Source organism: Protopterus annectens, chromosome 7.part1 (genome assembly GCF_019279795.1).
Source record: "Protopterus annectens isolate FY-2018-M chromosome 7.part1, PAN1.0, whole genome shotgun sequence".
NCBI classification, from domain to species: domain Eukaryota; kingdom Metazoa; phylum Chordata; order Ceratodontiformes; family Protopteridae; genus Protopterus; species Protopterus annectens.
In genome coordinates, this window is record NC_056740.1 from 185,284,535 (window position 1) to 185,306,546 (window position 22,012).

At 38.9% G+C, this 22,012-nt stretch overlaps 1 protein-coding gene across 1 annotated transcript in view; it reads right to left on the reverse strand.

Moving 5' to 3' along the window:
* Positions 1-22,012, reverse strand: part of IFT122 (intraflagellar transport 122) — a 2,412,356-nt gene that overhangs the window by 1,770,730 nt on the left and 619,614 nt on the right. Inside the window, exon 8 of the mRNA XM_044078630.1 lies at positions 1,324-1,399. Coding sequence (XP_043934565.1) covers positions 1,324-1,399 — 76 coding nt within the window. The remainder of the gene's footprint in view (positions 1-1,323; positions 1,400-22,012) is intronic.

Sequence of the window (22,012 nt, forward strand, 5' to 3'; positions counted from 1 at the left end):
CTTACTAACAAAGTTCTTGTTCCTTCTTTTCTTGCCTTTCTGTTGTTCTCCACTTTCTCCCTGAGATGTTCCTGCCTTCTAAGAGAAAGGGAAATATCCTATTGGGCAGCTAGTTCCTGTCACATCTTCTCAATCCTCAATCCACTGCTCTTTTCTGTTGGGCTCTTCTGCTGCAGTCATGTTCAGTCTATGGTTTGCTGTTTTCCTCAGAAAACGGACTGCCTTTTAGAGTTGATAAATGTCTATGCAGCTCGCTGAGAAAATATTCAGGATCAGCAAATATTGGATTGTTTCCCACCTTCAGTTTTTTTTCCAGGTTTCCAAATCTCCCTTAGGATCCCTTCACTAATCTTCAAAGGTATGAAAGTACACTATAATAGGCCTTGGTTTCCTTGGCACCTTGTGGCTAGGTTTAAAACAGTCCTGTAGATTCTATTTTTATTTTCATTTCAGGTGTGTCAGTCCATTTAGAAAGCAAATCTCTTACAGCCTCCAAACAATCTTATTCTTCATATGTCTCAAGCAATCCAACTTTTTTGATGTTTTTCCATCATGCCAGATCACACTGCTCTGTCTGTTTTGATTCAAGGCACTCCATTCTGGCTTTAGCAGCTTCTGTTCTGGCTTTGAGTTCCTCATTATCTGCCAGTAACTCCTGGAGAATGGTGATACATTCATTTAAACTATCTACTACCTCTAACTTTTCTTTCTGTGCCAGGTAGGTGTTTGTTTCATCTCATTTATTTCCCGCCAAATAATTTCTAACGTTAGCGCATCTGGACCAGTCTTGAGGGAATGCCTCCATCACACTGCTTTGTATATCTATACCCTGCTGTGTCTGCTTCTTTTTCAACTTTCCACTCATTCCGTCAACAAAGCTGAATTCTCTTGTTCTCTTACAACCACTTTAGGTCAATAACTGGAGTACCTTTGGGAGATATCTTCTATTAACCAAGAGCTCCACTGAGTTGCTGTCATCTAGCACAGTACCACATCAGAAGTCCATCATATACACTTTTTTTAACTTACAGCAACCTGGCAGTATACTTAATTTTTCATAACTTTCTAACAACTATGCTGGTTCTTGACAGACATCAAAACAAGATTTGAATTTTTAGAAAGAGGGTGAGGTCTCATTCTTGGATGGTCATGATAATCATGTGGGTCATGGTGAACGTCTAGCACTTTTCAGTCTATGAAAAAAGCATAAATGTTTGTGGATGGTAGCAAGTTGGAAAAATTAAGAAAACAACTCAGGATCATAAAGGAGCTACACAGGAAAATAAATCAGATTGCAAAGCACAGAAAAGTTCATAAACTTACCTGCTTACCACTCAGATGATAAAATGAAAGTCGCTGTCCCCAGTCTGCCACTGCTAGGACATCATTGTGTTCATCCCTAGTAAAGACAGAAGTGAAGAATGCAAAAAGATTACAACTGCAACAATTTGTCAATATCCCTTTAAGACACAAAGAGCTAACATTACATCAGTAGAAAAATATTTAGGTTTATTGTGAATGATTTGTGGATGGTCACTAATCAAGATGTAAACAAAATTACTCAAGGTCTTCATCCGATTTTCTCTGTCACTCATGGTCTTTGTAAGAGATCGTCCAAGTAAACATCCTCTACTGGACAATACATCAATTCAGATATTTTCAGTCTTAACTACGGCAGTCTGTCCACTTCTATGAGTCTGAAGCTCACTACTACAGATACCTTTATTGTTTTTACTTGATTTGTGCCACTGTCTTGAATGATGTCACTCAGAGTGGGTCTGTGTGGGGGTTGGATTTAAGAGCATAAAGCAAATAAATGCTGACCTGCCCTATGAAAAATACCTGCTACATGCAAAGGAAGAATGTACCATTAGACAAAGCTATCTGAAAAAGTAAATAAAAGATTCCTTTGATTTTTGGAAGTTTATCAAGGGGGTTATGGTGGATGATGTGTGGTTGTTAACAGCTGATGTTGTGTCTTTGTACACAGTAATCCCCAATGAGGTTGGTTTAGAGACGGTAGATGGAATGCTTCGTATGTCTGAATGTTATAAGCAGGATGAAATTAATTTAATTATTAGTATTTTAGATGTCATTTTGTCGTATAATTGTTTTTTTCTTTTGATAATGTGTTGTACAGGCAAACTAATCCAGTAGCAATGGGGCCAGCCATGGCCCCCAGTTACGCAAATGTTTTCATGATAGGGTGGGAAATGGAATTTATTTTTAGTTCTGAATTTTATAGTAATGTAACTGTTTATAAAAGATTTACTGCGGATTTGTTTTTTGTTTTAAAGGGAACCGAGGCAGCTCTTCGTAGTTTTATGGATTACTTGAATTCAGTGTCTGACTTTTTGAAATTTACATTTAAGTTTGACAAAAATTCCATTAATTTTCTTGATTTTAATGTATATAAGATTAATAATAAATTAAGCACCAGAATTTATAAAAAGCTGGTACAAAGTAATAGCTATCTGCATTATGATAGTATGCACAATATTAGGTTTAAAAAATATCGTAAATAGTCAGTTTGATCGGATAAGTAGGTTGACAGAGGATGGTGAATTTGTTAAGACCAAGTGCGAAGTTTTAAAAGATAGGTTTATTAGTAGGGGATATCCAATTGGTATGACCGATATGGTTTTTAATAAGGTCACTGTGCAAAGAGAAAGCACTGAAAATATTAATGTGAAGGGGAATAAGCATAAGAAGGACTACTCGCTTGCATGTATGTTGAACAATTCAGTGGATCAGATGAGTATTAGGCAGATAGTGAATAGGAACTGTAAATTTTTGAGTAATTTTCAAGATATTCACAAAGTTATAGGTGAGATGACTGTTTTTGTAACCAAAAGAAGAAAAAAACTTTAAATAAAATTTTTATAAAAATATAGGTAGTTCCAGTGATAATGCACCCAAAGGGATATTCAGATGTGGGAACTGTAATTATTGCACATATATTAAAGTGGGTTTGACAGTCAAAACTGAGGCGAGAGATTATATGTTTGATTTAAATAGTCATTTTGATTGTAAATCTAACTATGTAGTGTATTTAAGTTTATGTGAGTTGTGTCTGGCTTTTTATATTGGGAGAACCAAAAGATGTTTGCATTCTAGGATTTATGTGCATTTAAGAGCTATAGACAAGAAAGACAGTAATAATGCTCTGACCAAACATTTTTCTTCCCGTCATGCACAAGAAAGCACAACTAATAAGTTTTCTTTCACAGTGATAGAACAGGTTATGAATTATGAATACAGGTGGGATGCTGAGGATTATCTTGATAATAAAGAATATTGTTGGCAAGTCAAAAAGAATGAATGTGTTTTCCCTGATAAATAATGACAAAGAAAGTTTTAAAATTGTACTGAAAAGGAAGGGGTTAAGACACTGATGCAAGTGATCATGTGATTTTACTATGCTATTTAAGCTGTGTGAACAGTGGTTGTAACTTGGTCTGATGAAGTTTGTCATAAATGAAAGTGCTTGCTAGTTACTTAATATTGTTTTCCTATTAATATTTTAATAAAATTTTGTTAGCGTTTTTTTTAAGCCATTTGTTGTTTTATTTACTTTTTTTTTGCGGTTCTTTTTTGAGTCTTTTTTACTATCTGAAAAAAGCCCATGATTTCAACCACCTCACTCTCAGCACAGTGCCTTTCAGTTCTACCTTGCCAATAGTAACTGTGACTTGACAAAAACTACTTTCCTTTCACAAATACACAATGCTTTCCAAGATGGTTAATAATACTATTTCACTGTCACTACCCCCTTACTGTTTTTATGGTAACACGCTGCCACCAGCCAAAACAATCTAGCTCATCAAGGTCACAATCACTCCACACTCCAGTCATCTCACAGTCCAGCTCTAGCTAAGAAGTCTTTCTTCAAGAAGATGGATGCCAACCGGCAACTGCTATATTTCACCAGTTCTTTGTAATTCTTTTTATACTACTAAACTATCAACTCACAAAGAGGATTACCGGCCTCAAACAGATGCCCTATGCAGACCGTCTCAAAAAAAGTACAGTTTTGTACCTACCATAAATGTAGATGTCCGATAGGAATGCATCTGCAGTCCTTACAAATGGGTTGTCCTGTCGTCAGGCAGCCCTTCGGTCGGCCGGATTCCAAAGTCTGGGTCTGGCTTCGGCTGGTGTCACGCTTCACCCGACGTCATAGCTGCAGCTTTTCAGGTATAAAGGCATCAGCCGACGCCATTTTCCTCAGTGTTTCTTGCCCCAGATGCCAGGTGCCCTCTTTGATGGCTAAATTTGGATAAATGCCAATGTTTCCAAATAGTAGAGAGCAAACACATAAAATAAGCATGTATGTACATATATACAAACAAATACACCATAATAGATCCCCCCCAAGCTAGCTGAAGGATGGCAAATACCCTAGGAGTACCACAGAGGGGAAGGTGGGTGGGTAATCCTGACTGCAGATGCATTCCTATCGGACATCTACATTTATGGTAGGTACAAAACTGTACTATGTCCTTCAAGGATGCATCTGCAGTCCTTACAAATGGGTAGAATACCATAGCTAAACTAGGGGAGGAGGAAAAAAGGAAAGATTATGTGTAGTTAGGATCCCTTGCAAAACAGCAGTGGCAAAACCTGCTCGGGATCTAGAGTATAAAGGTAAATTGTAATGCTTGGCAAATGTATGCACGGAGGTCCAAGTAGCAGCCTCTATAATGTCCTTGGTAGCCACTCCTCGTAAGAAAGCTGTGGTAGTGGCTGTAGCCCTTGTGGAGTGAGGCCTGATGTTCTCTGGAGTTTTCTTTCCATGGTAGGAGTAACAAAATCTAATGCAATTTCCTATCCATTTTGAGATTGTCTGTTTTGAAATTGGCTTTCCTTCCTTTCCTGTTGCATATGCTACCAGAAGCTGGTCAGTTTTTCTATTGGACTTGGTCCTGTCCAGGTAGTAGCGTAATTGTCTATGTACATCCAAGGTATGCAACAGCCTTTCTCCCCTGTTCTGAGGGTTGGGGAAGAATGTAGGTAGGTGGATAGCCTGATTTAAAGACACTCTGGATACCACCTTAGGCATAAATGTAGGATTTGTTCTTATGGACACTCTATCTTGATGGAAGATCAGGAAGGGTTGCACTGCCATTAATGCCTGTAGCTCAGAGACCCTTCTTGCTGAGGTGATTGCCAGCAGGAAAGCAGTCTTCCAGGATAAGTATTGTAATTCTGCTGTTGCTGCTGGTTCGAAAGGGGGAAGTGTCAATTTTTCTAGCACAAAGTTCAAGTCCCATGCTGGCAATGGTGGTCTCCTGGGAGGTTTTACATTTTTAATTCCTCTCAGAAACTGTCTGAGCAGAGGATGCGAGAAAACAGGAGGATCCAAGCTGTATTCTGCCGAAATGGCTGATGCATGTATCTTTATGGAAGAATAGGACAGGCCTGTATGGAAGAGGTCTGTCAAGTACTCCAGGATGTTGGCTATGTTTGCCAGTGCCACATCTTCTCCCTTTGCAGTACTCCAAATGAGATATCTTTTCCATTTTGCTGCATAATTCTTTCTTGTTGAAGGTCTACGAGCCTCAAGGATTATGTCTTTAACCCTTTGGGATAAATTTGGGTTAATTATTCTTATGAAATGTTCCAGGCAGTTAGCTGCAGAGTTTTCAGGTTTGGATGCAGGATGTTGTAGTTGTTCTGTGTTAACAGCAATGGGATCAGAGGTAGTGCCCATATTTGTTCCCGAGACATGCTCCTCAGCAATGGGTACCAATGTTGTCTTGGCCAGTCTGGAGCTATCAGAATGATCCTTGGACGTTCCTCTTTGATCTTCAAAAGCACCTTGTGCATCAAAGGAAGTGGTGGGAATGCGTATGCTGTCAGGTTCTTCCAACTGAAAGATAGGGAGTCCACTTTCCAAGCAAGTGGGTGGTACGTCCTTGTGCAGAATCTCTTTAGCTGGTGATTGAGTGGGGATGCAAATAAGTCTATTTGTGGTAATCCCCATTCTCTTGTGATGGCTTTGAAGATGTCCGGATGCAGCATCCATTCGTGGGCATCCGTTGTAGTTCTGCTTAGTATGTCTGCTAGAATGTTTTCTTTTCCCGGTACAAAAATTGCTTGTAACTGAATGTTGTAGCTCAGAGCCACATCCCATAGGTCCAGTGCCAGCCGGCATAGAGGGTATGAATGTGTGCCTCCCTGTTTGTTGATGTACCACATAACTGTGGTGTTGTCTGTCCTTATCATCAATCTCCTTCTTGGAGAAATGGTCTGAATGACTGGATTGCCAATTTTACTGCCAGCATTTCCTTTAGATTTATGTGCAGGCGCAGTTGGTCTTGAGTCCATAAGCCTTGTATGCACTTGCCCAGCATGTGTGCCCCCCAACCGAGGTCTGATGCATCTGTCGTGATGGTTTGGCTTGGTTGACTGTTGCAGAAGGGCAATCCTGTGTTTGATTGACAGGCCTGAGCCCATCATAGGAACTCTTGCTTCAGGCATGAGATTATTGGAATTTTGGTTTCTAGGCTGTGCTTGTGTTGAGACCACAAATTCTTTAGGTACCACTGTAGCTTTCTCATATGCTACCTGGCATGAGGGACCAGAATTATGCAGGATGCCATGAAGCCTAGGGCTTGCAGTACTTTCCTTGCAGTTAGATGGTTCTGCTTTGTTAATGCCAAGAAGTAGAGAGGTAGTTGCTCTTTCTTTTCTGCAGTTAGGAATGCCATTTGTTTTGATGTGTCCAGCTCTGCACCCAGAAAGGTTATTCTTTGGGATGGAATCAGCCTTGACTTTTTTATATTGACTGTATATCCCAGGGCTTGCAGCAGGTAAATGACTCTTTGTAAGTCTTCTGTTAGCTTGCTTTTGTTGTCCACTTGTATCAGGCAGTCGTCCAGGTAGGGGTAAATTTGGATTCCCTGAAGTCTGCAATGTGCAATTACTGATGCCAGGCATTTCATGAACACTCTGGGCGCAGTAGATAAGCCAAAGGGCAATGCTGAGAATTGATAATGCTCTGATCCTGCAAGAAATCTGAGGTATCTTCTGCAATTTGGTCGTATGGGGACGTGCAGGTATGCCTCCTTGAGATCTAGAGTTACCAGCCAAGACTCCTTGCCCAGCATGGGAAGGAGCTGCTGTAGGGTCAGCATTTTGAATTTTGGAACTATGAGGAATGTGTTTAAAGCGGACAGGTCCAGAATAGGCCGCCATTTGCTCTCTTTTCTTGGTACCAGGAAGAGTCTGGAGTAAAATCCCTTTCCTTGTTCCATAGATGGTACTTTTTCCACAGCTCTCATTCTTAATAATTGAGATATTTGCTTTAGAGCTTCTGCCCTTTAAGTAGGTGGTAGGTTTGGCATTCCTCTCTTTGCTGGTAGAGTATGGAAATGGAACCTGTAACCTTCGTCTATAGTTTGCAAAATCCATTTTTCCCTTGTGATGCAGTGCCAGTTCTTTGAAAATAATGTCAGCTTTCCACCTAAGGGTGCTTCCAGTTGTTCCCTGGTAGGCGGTGCCACAGTCAAGTCACTGTGATTGTGTTGTTGCAGTGGTGGTGGCTGAGTCTGTGCCTCGCTGGTTGTTACCTTGCCACTGGCATCCCCTGTAGGCACCCCTGGATTGGTTTCTGCCTCTTGAACGCCTATTTTTGCCTCTCTGTGTCTTAGAGGAGTCCGGAAAGGACCAGTTCTTGGAGGGCCAGTTCCTGCTAAACCTTGGTGGTTGAACCTGTAAGAAATCTTTCACTGTTTGTACAGATTTCGCCTTCTCTTCCATCTTTTTTAGTATCTGCTGTGCAGGGGAACCAAATAAATTGACTTTGTCCATGGGAGCATCTAAAAGCTTTGATTTGACATGGTCAGGTAAAGCCTGCTCTTTCAACCATGCATGTCTCCTGATAACTGTGCCAGTCATGGCTGATCTAAAGGAAGCCTCCAGTGCATCATAGCCACATTTTAAAGAATGGTTACTAACCTGCTGTATGTTATGTACCATTTCCTGAACATATTTCTTATCTAAAGATTCTTCAGAGGACAGCTTTTTAGTTAACTGGTCTAGCATAAACTCTTGATATTGAATCATATGAAATTGGCAGTTCAAAGCCCTAGCTGACAAGGTAGCAGAGGTGTAAACTTTTTTACTCCAACGCTCTAAGGACCTGGATTCCCTTTCAGAGGGGAGGGGGTTTTTAGTAGATGCAGTTGCTATAGCTTTAGGGCCCTGGGAGATAGTCTCTGGATCTGCAAAAGGAGCCTTATATAAATGGTGTTGAGTGTCCGGGACCCTGTAGAACCTATCGGGCTTAGCAGGGGCCGGAGGTAATGAATCAGGAGCAGTGCAAGCATCATTAAATGCATCATCTACAACAGAAAGAACTGGAGGTATAGCTAAAAGCCTATGTTGTGGCAAATGTAGAAAGGTTCTAAGCCTTTTTCTGGAGTCTGAGAAATCTTGGCCCTGCCACTGAAATTGTTCCCTCATAGCATGCAAGGTTTCCCCAAAGGAAAATTCCTCAGGTGGAGAGGCTGAAGGAATGGACTCTTCAGCATCAGAGTCTTCGTAAGGAGAATAAGGAGCCTCAGGAGGGTCTGTATGTTCTGAGTCATCAGAGGAATCATCTGTGGATACTGGCTCTGGGGGCTCTGCTCTAGGCCTCTTCTCTGGAGGTGGATGAGAGGCCCTGTCAGGATGAGGCTGGGAACCACGAATTAAAGAAATGAGATCCTCAGCCAAAGAAAGCATATGGGAACAGGTGCTGGGCCTGTGAGAGGGGGGCTTAACAGGCACCATTTTTGAAGCTTTAGCTGCTTTAGCCCTGGCAAAGGCCTTAATAGACATGGCTGCAGGAGGCCTAGCAGCTCCACGTGCAGGGGTTGAGATATCCAAGGGAATAGTGTCAGATAATTCCTGAGAAACCGCAACTACAGGTTGGATTTCAGAAGCCGATTCCACCAGGTTAGAGGAGGCCTCGGTAGAAGGCATGTTTTCGGCCGGGGAAAGAACCGCTTGCTCGGTTTCAGCCGAAACCGAGACACTCGTGGATGGCTTAACCGCGGTTTCGGCCGAAACCGCGGACCGCGAGTGTCGGTCCTTTTCCCTGCGTTTTTTGGTTATTTGTGTAGTCGGAGGATCCGACGGCATAATATAAGCAAAATCAGAGCCGAAAAACTGTTCTGCAAACTCCGACCGGCGTCTAAGCGTCCGTCAGTTAAAAGAAGCACAGGCTAGACAAGCTGCTACGTCGTGGTCTGGGCCTAAACAAGGTAAGCAGTAAGAGTGGAAATCTTTATGAGGTATTTGTTTCCCACAAGTTAAACAGTTATTCACTTTTTCTGACATCGGCTGAGGCAAGAAAGAGTCCCCAACGGGGTACTTAGCTTTTTAGAAGTCTTCGAAGTAGTATTCGGTAGTAGTAATCTCTGGTTCTGACCGACCGGCACTTGCGAACAGCTTCTGCTTCGGGCACCACGTGGCAAGAAAGACTGGGGAAAATGGCGTCGGCTGATGCCTTTATACCCGAAAAGCTGCAGCTATGACGTCGGGTGAAGCGCGACACCAGCCGAAGCCAGACCCAGACTTTGGAATCCGGCCGACCGAAGGGCTGCCTGACGACAGGACAACCCATTTGTAAGGACTGCAGATGCATCCTTGAAGGACATCTGCAGCTTTACTCCGTTGCATATCACCTACTCAGAGGCGATTTCTGTCTAACACACAAAGCTATGTCAAACCCAGAGCTTTTAGACATGCTCCACTTAAAGAAATCCCAATCCCTACAAGCTACACGGTCTAGGGGCTTAAATCTTGTAACCACAATAAACAGAACATGCTGGAGGGACAGATTCCTGTCCCAGAGACTTCCCATACTCTGGAACAAACTACCTATCTATATCAAACAAAGCTCCTCATTAGCGCTTTTCAAGAAAAATCTTGATGATTGGATGGGAGATAGGAAATTCACCCCGGGGATCACTTCTGTGGTTCTGCTCGACAGTGGCACAGGAAAATAATTTTCTTGGGTGGCGAAAGCCAGGGTACCTTTGGCTAGGCTTATATAGGCCCTAGGGCCAATAGCCTAGTACCTACCTATGAACCTATGAGACATAGGTTTTTATAACTGAATATTAAAACACTTTACTTGATAAAAACTTTCCAAAACATACTATAAAATTAAATATACAGAAGGCATACATCTCTATAAAGGGAAGTCTAAATACTTTTTAAACGGACTGATACTGTCAGGAAAAACACTGACCACCAACTGACTAGTCAACTATTTTTATAACTAAAACACCCTGGAACTCTAACTCTGCATTGTAACTTTCTGCAGCAGAAGTACAATACAAATAATTACTTACAGCCTTTGAGTTAACAGTCTCTGGAAAATTAATTCTTGCTGCTATAAAAAAGGACAAGAAACACTTGTTTCAAGTACCAGACAACAGTTCACATAGAAGGTAGATTTTCCAAATTTCTGTTCAAATGATGCACCAAACACACAGTTTCAAGTAAGGTCACATAATTTACTGAAAGTTCAGAGTTTTTTTTTTTTTTTTTTTGAAAGAATGTTTATTAGCAATTATGTATTCAGCAACATCTCTGATGGCTTGCAATCTGCATTCAGCACAGCATCTTAGATTCACCCACTTCCTGTTGCATTAACATTTTTTTTCCAAGCATCCCGTTTTGGCAGGATTATTCAGCCCTTTAGGAAGTTCAAATCCATTTAAGCTAACATAGCTGTTTGGTAGAAAATAATGCACATGTGTAGAGGGTGCATGCACTCATGCATGTGCATAGGCATCTGTCTGTCTGAAAATAGTTTCCTTTTTAGCTGTTCAGTGAAAAACTATATGATGTGTTCAGTTTTTTCACATTTCTCTTCTGAAAAATGCACATTAGCTCAGTGAACCTTTTTCACAAACTGAGAAAACATTTTCTTTTACAGATAGTTAGTGATTTAAGCTTTACTAAGAGAGCATGGTTTCACCTATGTGCGAGTCTTATCAGACACAGCTGGCATCTTTATTATGCAAAAAAAAAAGTTATTTAACTGCTTCCTGGTTTGATAGCAAGTTGGAAATTCTGAATGTTTAATCTGACATTTTTGCATTAATTCTTAAAACATCCTTTTATACCTATATGAATTGTCCAATTTTAATAGAAAACAACATTTATTTTTCAAATGGATTAGTAGGTACAGGCAAATCCCTCTCAGGTGTTTGTATATCTATATGGATGGACTTTACTTATCAGCAAATGGGGTGAGATAAATTGCTTTAGTTAGGTACACTGCATACAACTGTGTTACAGTGTATACACTTTAATGTTTGTTTAATTTTAGTTGCTATGAATAGTGTACGCAACTTTAGCTTCTGGAAAGTAATAGGCATCAGTGCAGCAGTGAAATTAAAGGCAATGTTGCAGACATTGAAAAATACAGACTCTCAAGTATCACCTTACAAGAAATAAAACTCAGAAGGGGAAGGTAAACCGCTAATTAAAATGGGGAGGAAACTGAATGACAGTGATGGGGCTACCACAGAGCAAACACATTTGGAAAGACATACTAACCCAAAATGTATGCACATAAGACAGAATATAGATCTTTTTCAAGAAATATATAACCTCTATTAAGGCCTTTAGTGAACAACATTTACTGACTTCTACTGAAGATATTGCATCAGCTTTAAATACAGAAATAAATACAGAACTAGAAGGAACATACTCTTCCACTGAAAGAAATAAGAAAAGCTTGCCTAATTTAACTATATTTATGACTAAATGCAGCTTGGTGGACAATCCACCCAGAAACAATTGACTTAACTTATTTTACTTCAAAGTTATCACACAAAAGTAGACCAGGTTATTTCTTAAATTCATAGACAAAAATCACATAGCATTCAATCCACATTTTTCATTCAGTCCCCTGTTGTACATCACAATGTCCTCTTCTTGAAACTTACTTTGTACCTATGAGATACTATTAAATTTCTGCTTTGGAGAATACATCCTACCATAACTGAAGATGAAAATGATTTACTTTTATTTAAAACAAAGTCTGTTAGTCATCCTATGATCCATTTCAAAACATGTTACCTCAGGCAGCATGAAATTGATCTAGACTCTGCATAACCAGATAGCATGTAAAACAAAGTAAAACACAAAGCCCAGATAGAGTAAATGCTGCACATATATACTGCTATGGGGGCTTCGTTTGCCCCTATTTATGCTGATTTATACATGGCATACATTGAAGATTACATTATTTACGATGACACGCATAATTTATACCAACCTGAAATTGATATCTGGCGTAGGTATTTGGATGATTGCTGGATGGTGTGGAGGGCTGATATTGAATATTTACATGAATTTGTTGAATACCTGAATGACAATAAATGGGGGTTGCATTTCACAATTAATTATGACCAAAATGTTATTACTTTTTTGGATGTTAAGATCACAAGAAATTTTGACAACTCCCTAAATACTGAGGTATTCAGAAAGTTTCCTCAATATAATACCTTAATCCACGCATCCAGCTTTCATCCAAAACATATTGCCAGGAATATTCCTAAGTCTCAGTTTATTCGTATCATGCGGAACTGTTCTAATGATAACACTTTCCATCTATATAGCCAGGATTTAGTACATAGGTTTAATAACAGGGGATATAAACCGGGCCATGTCACAATTGCTAAAAGGTATGCATCACAACTTACTAGAGATGATTTGCTTACATATAAAGAGAAACCTGGTTGTTCTTTTTCTTCTACTCCACTAAGATTTACTACTACCTATGGAAGGAATATCGGGCAATTTATTAATATTATTAAAAACAATTGGAATATTCTGTCTGCTGATCCTGCATTATCTTCTGTTATACCACAAAACTGCTCTTTTTCTTTTAGGAAAGGTAAAACCTAGGTACTTATTTCAATCATTACAAACATCATTCCCAATCTATGCTGTTACAGATTACACAGACCACTTTGCTTGGGGACAAACTTATTGGGTGTGTGCCTTGTGGCCATTGTAACAATTGCAAACATGTTTTAAAAACCAAATAATTTTCTAGCAGCAATTGTAGTACTGTATATGATATTAATTTTTTTGCTAATTGCAATAGCGATTGGATAATTTATATGGCATGTTGCAGTTGCCATTGTTTTTATGTAGGACAAACATCGAGGCCATTTAAGCTACGCATCTCTGAGCATCTCAGTGATATAAAATGTAAAAAATCTAGCAATGCGCTTTATAAGCATACATTAAAACATTCCACAGCAAGGTTTCATTTTCTCGTTATAGATAAAATTCTAGGTGACCGCACAGTGAAATCGGGTTGGCATAAGAAATTAGATATTAAAGAGAAAAAATGATAATTAAGTTAGGTTTACTTTTTTTATCCAGGACTTAATGAACATCTTTGAATGGTCTATTATTTATTCATGAGTTCACCAATCATGTCTATTGGTTGTTGTTTCTAATTAATATTTTTGTATTAATAGGACTTCTTTTTTAATTTTGTTTTATCACACTGAAGAAGGCTAAGCTAACTCTATGCCGAAAGTGGTCTGTGAGATTGAAGTCTGACTGATGTTTGACCAATAAACTACTTTTTCACAGCCATTCAGTTGCTGGCTTTATTATTTTTCCTGGGTATCTTTTCTGGCCGTGCAATTTTCTCCGTGCAGGGGACTGTTTTTCGCTTACTATGTCCAGAACCCATTTGTCCCGGGTTATGTGGCTCCAGTTTTGATAAAAAGAGAAATCCTTCCCCCCAAAGGTGCTTCCAGGAGAGGAGCCCCTGGAACCAGAAAGGGAGAGTCATAAAGACTGTTTTCAGTAGGGTTGAGACTTATCTTCACCTCCCTTGGGAGAGGGGGCACTCCACTGCCTATTCCTAAAATGGGTCTGTGCCTGTCCCCTACCTCTGGAACGCCTGAATCTGCCTCTCTGAGACCTGTCCGAACCCGGAAAGGACCAAGATTTAGCTGGCCAGTGTCTGCTAAATCTAGGAGGTTGCACCTGTAGAAAATCTTTAACCGTCTGCATAGATTTGGCTTTGTCCTCCATTTTCTCTAATACCTCTTCAGCTTTGGACCCAAACAAAACATCGTGCTGCAAAGGGGCATCCAAATGTTTGGCTTTAACCTGATCCGGCAAGCTTTGTTCCTTTAACCAAGCATGTCTTCTAATAACTGCGCCAGTTGTTGCAGCCCTACAAGAAGCTTCCAAAGAATCAAAACCACAATGCAGGGTATGTTTACCCACCTGTTCAATAGCATGCAATAAATCCTGTAACTCCTGATTATCCACACCAATAGAAACAGTTGACATCTTTTGTTTAAATACAGACAAAAGGTATTGCTGATACTTCAGCATATAAAATTGACAGTTCAAAGCCCTAATAGACAATGTAGCAGAAGTATAAACTTTTTTACCCCATCTCTCCAAAGCCCTGGACTCTTGGTCAGAGGGAATAGGATTTTTAACAGAGGCCGCTTTAACACCCTTAGGACCCTGAGAAATTGTTTCCGGATCAGGTGAAAGATTCTTAAAAAGAAACTTGTGAGAATCTGGAACCCTATAATACCTATCCGGTTTGACCGGAGCAGGGGGAAACGAATCAGGAGAGAGAGAAGCTTCCAAAAAAACATAATCTACAATGTCCAATACAGGGGGAATAGCCAGAGGCCTATGCTGTGGGAGAAAAAGAAAATCCCTAAGCCTTTTCTTGAATTCAGAAAATTCCTGCCCTTCCCAGTGAAAATGCACCCTCATATCATGCAAAGTTTCACCAAAAGAATAATCCTCAGGAGGAGAGGCTGAAGGAAAAGAGTCTTCAGCATTAGAATCCTCATAAGGAGGAAAAGAATAATCCTGCTCAAGGGAAGAAGCAGAAGAAACAGAAATTTTGTCTGAAGAATCATAATCGGACTGTAATCTAGGCTTCTTGTCAGGAGGGGGATGTGAACTCCTGATCACAGTTAAGAGATCTTCAGCCATCCTAAGCATCTGCCTCTGAGGCCTAGGACCCTGATCAAAAGGTGCCTGTGCTTGCCATTTCACTTTAGCTGGAGCCTTAGACTTTGTCTTTGAATGTAAAACTGAATCCACATTTACAGGAAGCTGCGAAGGCCTGACTACTCCCTCAGAAGCCAGTATCTGCCTACCAGCTTCGGACCCAACTGAGGGAACAGTATCTGAAGGTCCAGTCCCTGGCAATTCTGAAGACCCCATCAGCTCCACATCGGAGTTGGTACAGGCAATTGGTTCAAAAGAGGCGGACGACAGGGGCTGCAAAGGCACCTCACTGATGACCGACAAACCAGCAACTGGCAATAACTGAGTAACATCCTTTGCTGTGGACCTCGGAGGCCTGTCTGCATCCTTGCGCCTCTTACACACCCCAGAAGCCGGAAAAGAATCCGAAGACATGTTACAATTAAACCTTTTTCCAAAATAGTAAAAGGCAAAGTTATATCTACGCCTAATAGTACGCTGATTAAATCTAGCACAAAATGCACAATTAGCAACGTCGTGGTCAGGACCCAGGCAGGGAATACAGTAAGAATGAAAATCCCTATGAGGTATTTGCTTCCCACAAGAAATACAATTATTAACTTTTTCTGACATCTGACTGGAGCAAGAAAAAGACCTCCCCAACGGGGTACTTATCTTATAAAATGAAAATCCTGGGATTAAATCCAAAAACAAACAGGAACAGGCCAACCAGCATCAGTGAACTGCAAAGGGCATCGCGCGGCAAGAAAGACTGGGGAAATGGCGTCAGCTGAGGTCTTTATACCTTCTGGCGCATTGACGTCAGGATAAAAGCGACCTCAGCTGACGCCCGATCCAGACTTTGGGACTCTGGCCGATCGGGAGCTGCTGCTGGCAGGAAGAACCCTACAGTCATGACTGCAACAGTGAACCACAAAGGACATCTTAAATACTGAACAAGCCAATAAGACAAGCAACTTGACGACCAACATTCAGCTATGAAGAAACTAGATGCTCTACTGGGTAAACAATATATGTCTAGACAGTAATGTCATAAGAGTGCAGACCAAAGAACAGAACAAAGGCACTTAGAATAACAGGCACAATAAGCCTTCACCAGCAATTCCCAGCTCAGAAGGGTAAAGGCTACACTTTCCTCCCACAAGAGTGTAGACTACAAACCATCCTTGTGTAAGATAACTAGCTTGAAACCCAAGTGCTTAAATCAAAATAAAGAGGCTTAGAATGAGTTACAATTTAATTAGACTAATAACAAGCAGTAATAAATGCAGCAGATTAAATGAAACTGAACACTTTAAGATCATGCAGCAAAAAGCTAAATAAAGTAATAAAGTAGGAAGAAGCACAGATAAAGTAAAAGCAGTGAATAATGTGATTGTTTTAAGTAAGTGGGAAGGGAGGAAGCAGAAGATAATTCAAGTTTAAGAGACTAAGGGGTGGGCCTTTCCATCTGATCTCTCAGTGCTCAGTAGAATGAGCTGAGATGGGACTGGGAGGAGTGTCCAACATCAGAATTATAATAGTGGCAGACAACTCTAAAGCCACCAAATTTAAGAATACAACAGCAGTAGGGCTCGTGGGTGATGAAAATCAAATACTGACAGAGATCATTAGTAGTCAGGCAGAGAAAAGAAAGTCAAACAAGCACTACTGTTAAATATAGATGCCTCTATTTCTAGTTAAATGAGGAATGCTATTTTTCAGCTCCTCCCAATAATTAGCTGGATGTTATTCACTGTCAGCAAAGTAATTCATTTCTACCTTTTCTAATTGACCCTGTCAAGACGTCTTAAAACTCCAAAAGAACAAAAACTTAAAACAAGTTAATCAGCTCGTTTGATATAAAAGAATAGGAATACAAAAAGTCTCTTCACTCATTGCTGATAACTGCCTAATTTTCATATCAAATCCTTCTACTTCAATTACAGTTTTACAAATATATGAAACAGTCTGCAGGCTATCAGGCCTCAAAAGCTAATCTGTCAAAGAAACAGAACGTATCCTTGAACAAGGCATTAAAACCGCTTCAAAAGAATGAAAATCTGGATTCTCTTGACTACTGTAAAAGACATCCTGAATGTTTAGGAGTCCTTATCCTAGCTAGTCCTATTAAAATATCTAAAACAAATCTTAGGAAGCCGGGGGGGGGTCATTAATGTTCTCTCACAGGGCCACATTATGCTCTTTCTGAGTTGGGCAGAATTTGAACTTATTTTTTAAAATGAGTTTTTTCTCCAAAACAACAAATGTCTTAATACCCATCTGAATATCTCCCATAACTCATGTTTATATAGTTAAATATGCTACAAAAGCAACATTTAGCTTTAACACAGAAAAAGAAAACATTTGTTATCTCTTAAAAATATTGCATGGGGATGTTAAGAAAGGTGGATTTTACTACACAGTGGCAACTACCATCCACTTTAGGTAAAAAAAAAATACTAAATCCATTAAAATGGGCACTGAGTACAAAGTAATTTGCTAGACTCCACTTATTACCAAGTTGCTTTAAATATATCACAAATATTTCCCAAAAGATGTGCAAACTGATATTGAATAAACATTGCATTTGCCACTTGGGCTAAGGTTAGACACACTCTAAAGTAGTTAATATCTCTTAGGTCAAGAAACATACATTTGGCATTACCCTGGTATGCAAATAAACAAAGAAAGAGTCAGGTTTAAGTCTTGGGAGAAAGGAGGAATAAAATTATCTAAAGAAAGAACATACTGATTTGGCACCTTTACTAAGTTATGACAAAATAGAGACAAAATATGGTTTATCTCATTCTGAGTTTTAGCAGCATTTCAAACTAAACCATGCCACTAACAAGCAAGAAACCAAAAATCTATCACATACATTTAACATTCCCCTGCTGTCTACTATCAAAAGTTTAAATAAAATCAGTTCCATGTCATGATTCTATATGTACATTATTAATGAAAGACGTTGATGATGCTACTAGTAGAAGCTCATGTGGCTAGGCCATACATGTGGACACCTGAGAAACAGAATAGAGCAACTAGTGATCTTTTCCCACTTCAAAGACATGGAATTTAAACATATGAGCACTGCACTCACTTCAAATACTGCAAAAGTTTATTAGACTCCTCTAAAGTTACACAGTAGAGGTTTAGCTCCTTCTGCAGTCCGCTGAATCTGTACCAGAAGTTTTATGGCCAGTTAATTTAATAAAATTTGGGCCATTCCCCAAGATAAAAATCTGATGGAATTTGTTGAGAGAATGTCTACATCATATCTACCACATAATCTGAATAATGTGCAAAAAATACTCTTTAGTTTCATTTTGTGTTGAAATGTCAATAGTCAGGAACCTGACCAATGTAAATAATACATCTTTAACTATGCTGAAGCACCAAATAGTTTAAATAGAATGGCTGAAGGTTCACAATGTAACTAAGCAAGTTAATCACTTAACATCAAAGAAAAGTATGTCTAACATCTTTAATATAAAGCTGTTTTATTTACTGACACTCAGAAATATTAATTTTAACTTATTACATTACACAGAAATAGTGTCTGGTGTTATTAATTCACTTTCATACTCACACAATGCATTTTATTTTAGGAGTTACTTTTACTAACGTTTGATACCCTCCCCCTTTTTAATTTGCTGTAATAGTTTAGCCCTTGAAGATGAATAATACTGATTAATATGAAAAGAAAGGGTAACTATCTGAATGCATAATCTTCATTCATATGTCTCAATAAAAATGTACTTACTTTAAAAAAAAGGAAATTCAAACAGCTAGATGAAATAGTAAACCAGAGAGAAGAGTAGAGATGTGAGTTGGTCTACAGCTGGGAATGAGACACAGCACAGAGGACTTCCTGCCAAAACAGACTCCACCTGAATTTAAAGGGAATGCCATACTGATATCTGATTTTTGGTGGTACATTCATATAGTCATCTCTCTCAGCTTCCCAGACTTTCACAGAATGTCCAGATATTTGGCTCATGTTTTTGGCCTGTTCCTCATAACATTTCTGGTTTTCTGGCAAATTATTTAAAACTGAAGTTGCTAAATAATGGCTGATATTTGAGTTTCAAACTTCATATCCTTCAGAAAAATACATGCTTATGCAAAACCTGTTATTCTATCAACTGTCTGAGTTTATAACACCAAGATCTAGAAATTGTTCCTATTTTGGGGCCTTTGTCCCACCATTATTTTTAGATTTGTCTAGAATTCTTGCGCTAAGAGTTTGACAGGTATGCATACAGTGGTACTGGTAAACAGAGGTACAAAAGGGGTTGATCAAAGAGCAAAAACAAGGAGGGAAATGAAAACTCAAATAACCAGGAAAAGGGCAAAGAAGGAAAGAAAAGCAAAAAGAAAGCAAGGATGAAAGTGGTCTTGTGCAATCTCAAAAGCCTAAGAAAAATGATGGATGAGTCACAGATAATGCTAACAGAAAGGAAGGCAGACATGGGTGGAATCAAGGAATACCCAGGATGCTCATATCATTAAGTATGTAGAAGGTGCACAGGTCAGGAAGGATGGGATGGGAAAATTGTGAGGGATGAGCAGTCTGTATAAGGGAAAGGATCAGGTGTGAGATCAGAAATAAGGAAAAGGAACAAATGACATAAGGAATGAAGTAAAGGAAACAAGTTGACAAGACAAGTGAAATGGCAGTAGGAGAAAGAGAGGACTAGAGACATACCTCTCAACCATACCGAATTTCTCATTTTTTACCGGTTTTGAGGATTAATTTCCCGGCTTTTTTTTTTTTATTTTGTTTTCGCTGTTTTGAGCTGATGTCATCACATGCGTGATGACATCAGCTCTGTGAACAGCCTGCCAGCCTGTCGGAATTGAGCTCAAGAGCTCAACATAACATACAAGTGTTAGATATTATGAATATAAGGCTGAAATTAATTCTGTTGTAAATATGCTGAAAGAAAAAGTTTGCTTGAATATATGTATAGAGTTTACAATGTGCATTCATACTATATGTATAACAGACAGGCTTCTCATCACAGCATCAGAAAATGCCTAACAAAGCAATACTGGAAAACAAGCATTACATGATTTTCTCATGTTTGTAGAACAAATATCAATTAACAGACATCCTTTTTTATAAATTTAGCAATACGTGATGTTTTTCCAGTAGGAACAGCTTATACAGATGTTTCCTTTCAGAATGGCATCCTCACATCAGCAAAAGTGCTTAAATCACAAAAGGACAATAGAAAAGTCTAAAAACAGACATTATGTGACTTCCCACATAAGGCCAGAAAAACATACCAAGAAGAAATGTGTGCGTGACTAGCTCTGTATATAGCAATTGTAGTAATTCAGTTATGTGAGAGAAGGACAGAGAAAGGTATTTTGTAGAAGTCATCATTCATATCTGTAATGAAGGAAAACTTTGTAAATATATGCTACAAATCTGACAGACTACGTGTGGTTTGTTATAAAATAAGTTATCTGTAACTGCTTATAGCTGCAAAATATATTTCTTTATCAGTGTGCAATTTGAAAGGCTTGGTGCTTTAAACAGACTACAGATGGAGTCATGCAGAGCTATGTGTCTCTGATTCAGCAGTAACAGCACAGCAAGACTGTGGTTCTTAAGAAGACTTCAAATCCCACAGCAAGTAAGCAGTAAGCATCCATATAATTTTTCAATGGTGACCCTTTGACAACGTTCCTAGCCTGTATCCAAAAACAGGGGGAGTGAATGGGTAATGTCACTCCTGTAAAAGCACAGTAACGTTTATGTGAAGTACTTCAGATTTCTACAGTTTTCAACAGTTTGTAGCAATACAGTTTAATAGACGTCTAAATCCGGTGAGACTGCATTGTAGGAAGGTGGAGCAGTTCCATAAATTCTCCAGAAAAGGTACAAGACGAAGTTGTAAGACTGAATCTGCCAGTTTTGCTGTACCAACTTCACAAGTGACTACAGAAACTTTTCAACCATCTACAGTAAAGCAGTTTGGCCATCTGCCTGTCTGTTGACTGGTAAGAAAATTATTCTGTGTTACATACAGTATGAATGCCACAGAGGTAATAATAATAACAGAATAAATGTATATACAGCATATTAGCAAATGTAAAACCTTATTAGGGCAAGTTAATAGTAAGGCATTAGGCAAATGAATTGCAATTTGATAGTAAGGCATTATGCAAATGGATTATAATATTTGACTGGTATCTAAAATAAAATCATGTGTGGTATAAAAATGTTTATTGTGTGTACAATGTCATAAAAATATAGTGCATGACATTATCCAAAGGTTAGACTGTACAGACAAAAAATGTAAAGGTAAAGAACCAAGAAAAGTTAATATGTTGACTTTATATTCAAATGTTAGACAGTTATGTTCTGTCACCAGATGTAAAAGGTTTATTTCAGAGTTGCAACAACAGTCAAATCAGTTACTGATAGAAACTCTAGTACATTTTGTTACAAAGAAATGTAATAAACTTCTAAAAGACAGACGCAATGAGTTCAGGAAGCTTAGACAAGTTATACACACATCTTTTCAAAAGTGCATAGGAGTTTCAAATTCAGCAGAACAGCTTACTAAAGAATGTCAGAAAGACCATGCAACATCACAGGAAATTCAACAGCAGTTGCAGGATAAAGGAAATAAATTAGCTCAACTGACAAAGACTGGGAATTTCCTGCATACACAGTTAATCTGTGCAAAAGAAATATATTTTATAATATGTTTATGTTTTGAAAATGGTTAAGCATGCATGCTAGGATGGTAGGGACATGACATGCTTGTATAAAGATATACAGATACAAGACAGACATGCATGTGTGTTATTTTCATCTAGAGTACATTTGTTTACAATGCACAAAAGAAAAGGCAGACAACAGCAAATATAAATAAACATATGTTATAATTGTATAGTAACACCAAACAGTTAAAGTTCTGAATTTTAAAAATAAATAAAATCACAGATGGTATTAGTTAAACAGTTTTTGTAAAATTAATGGCAGGACAGT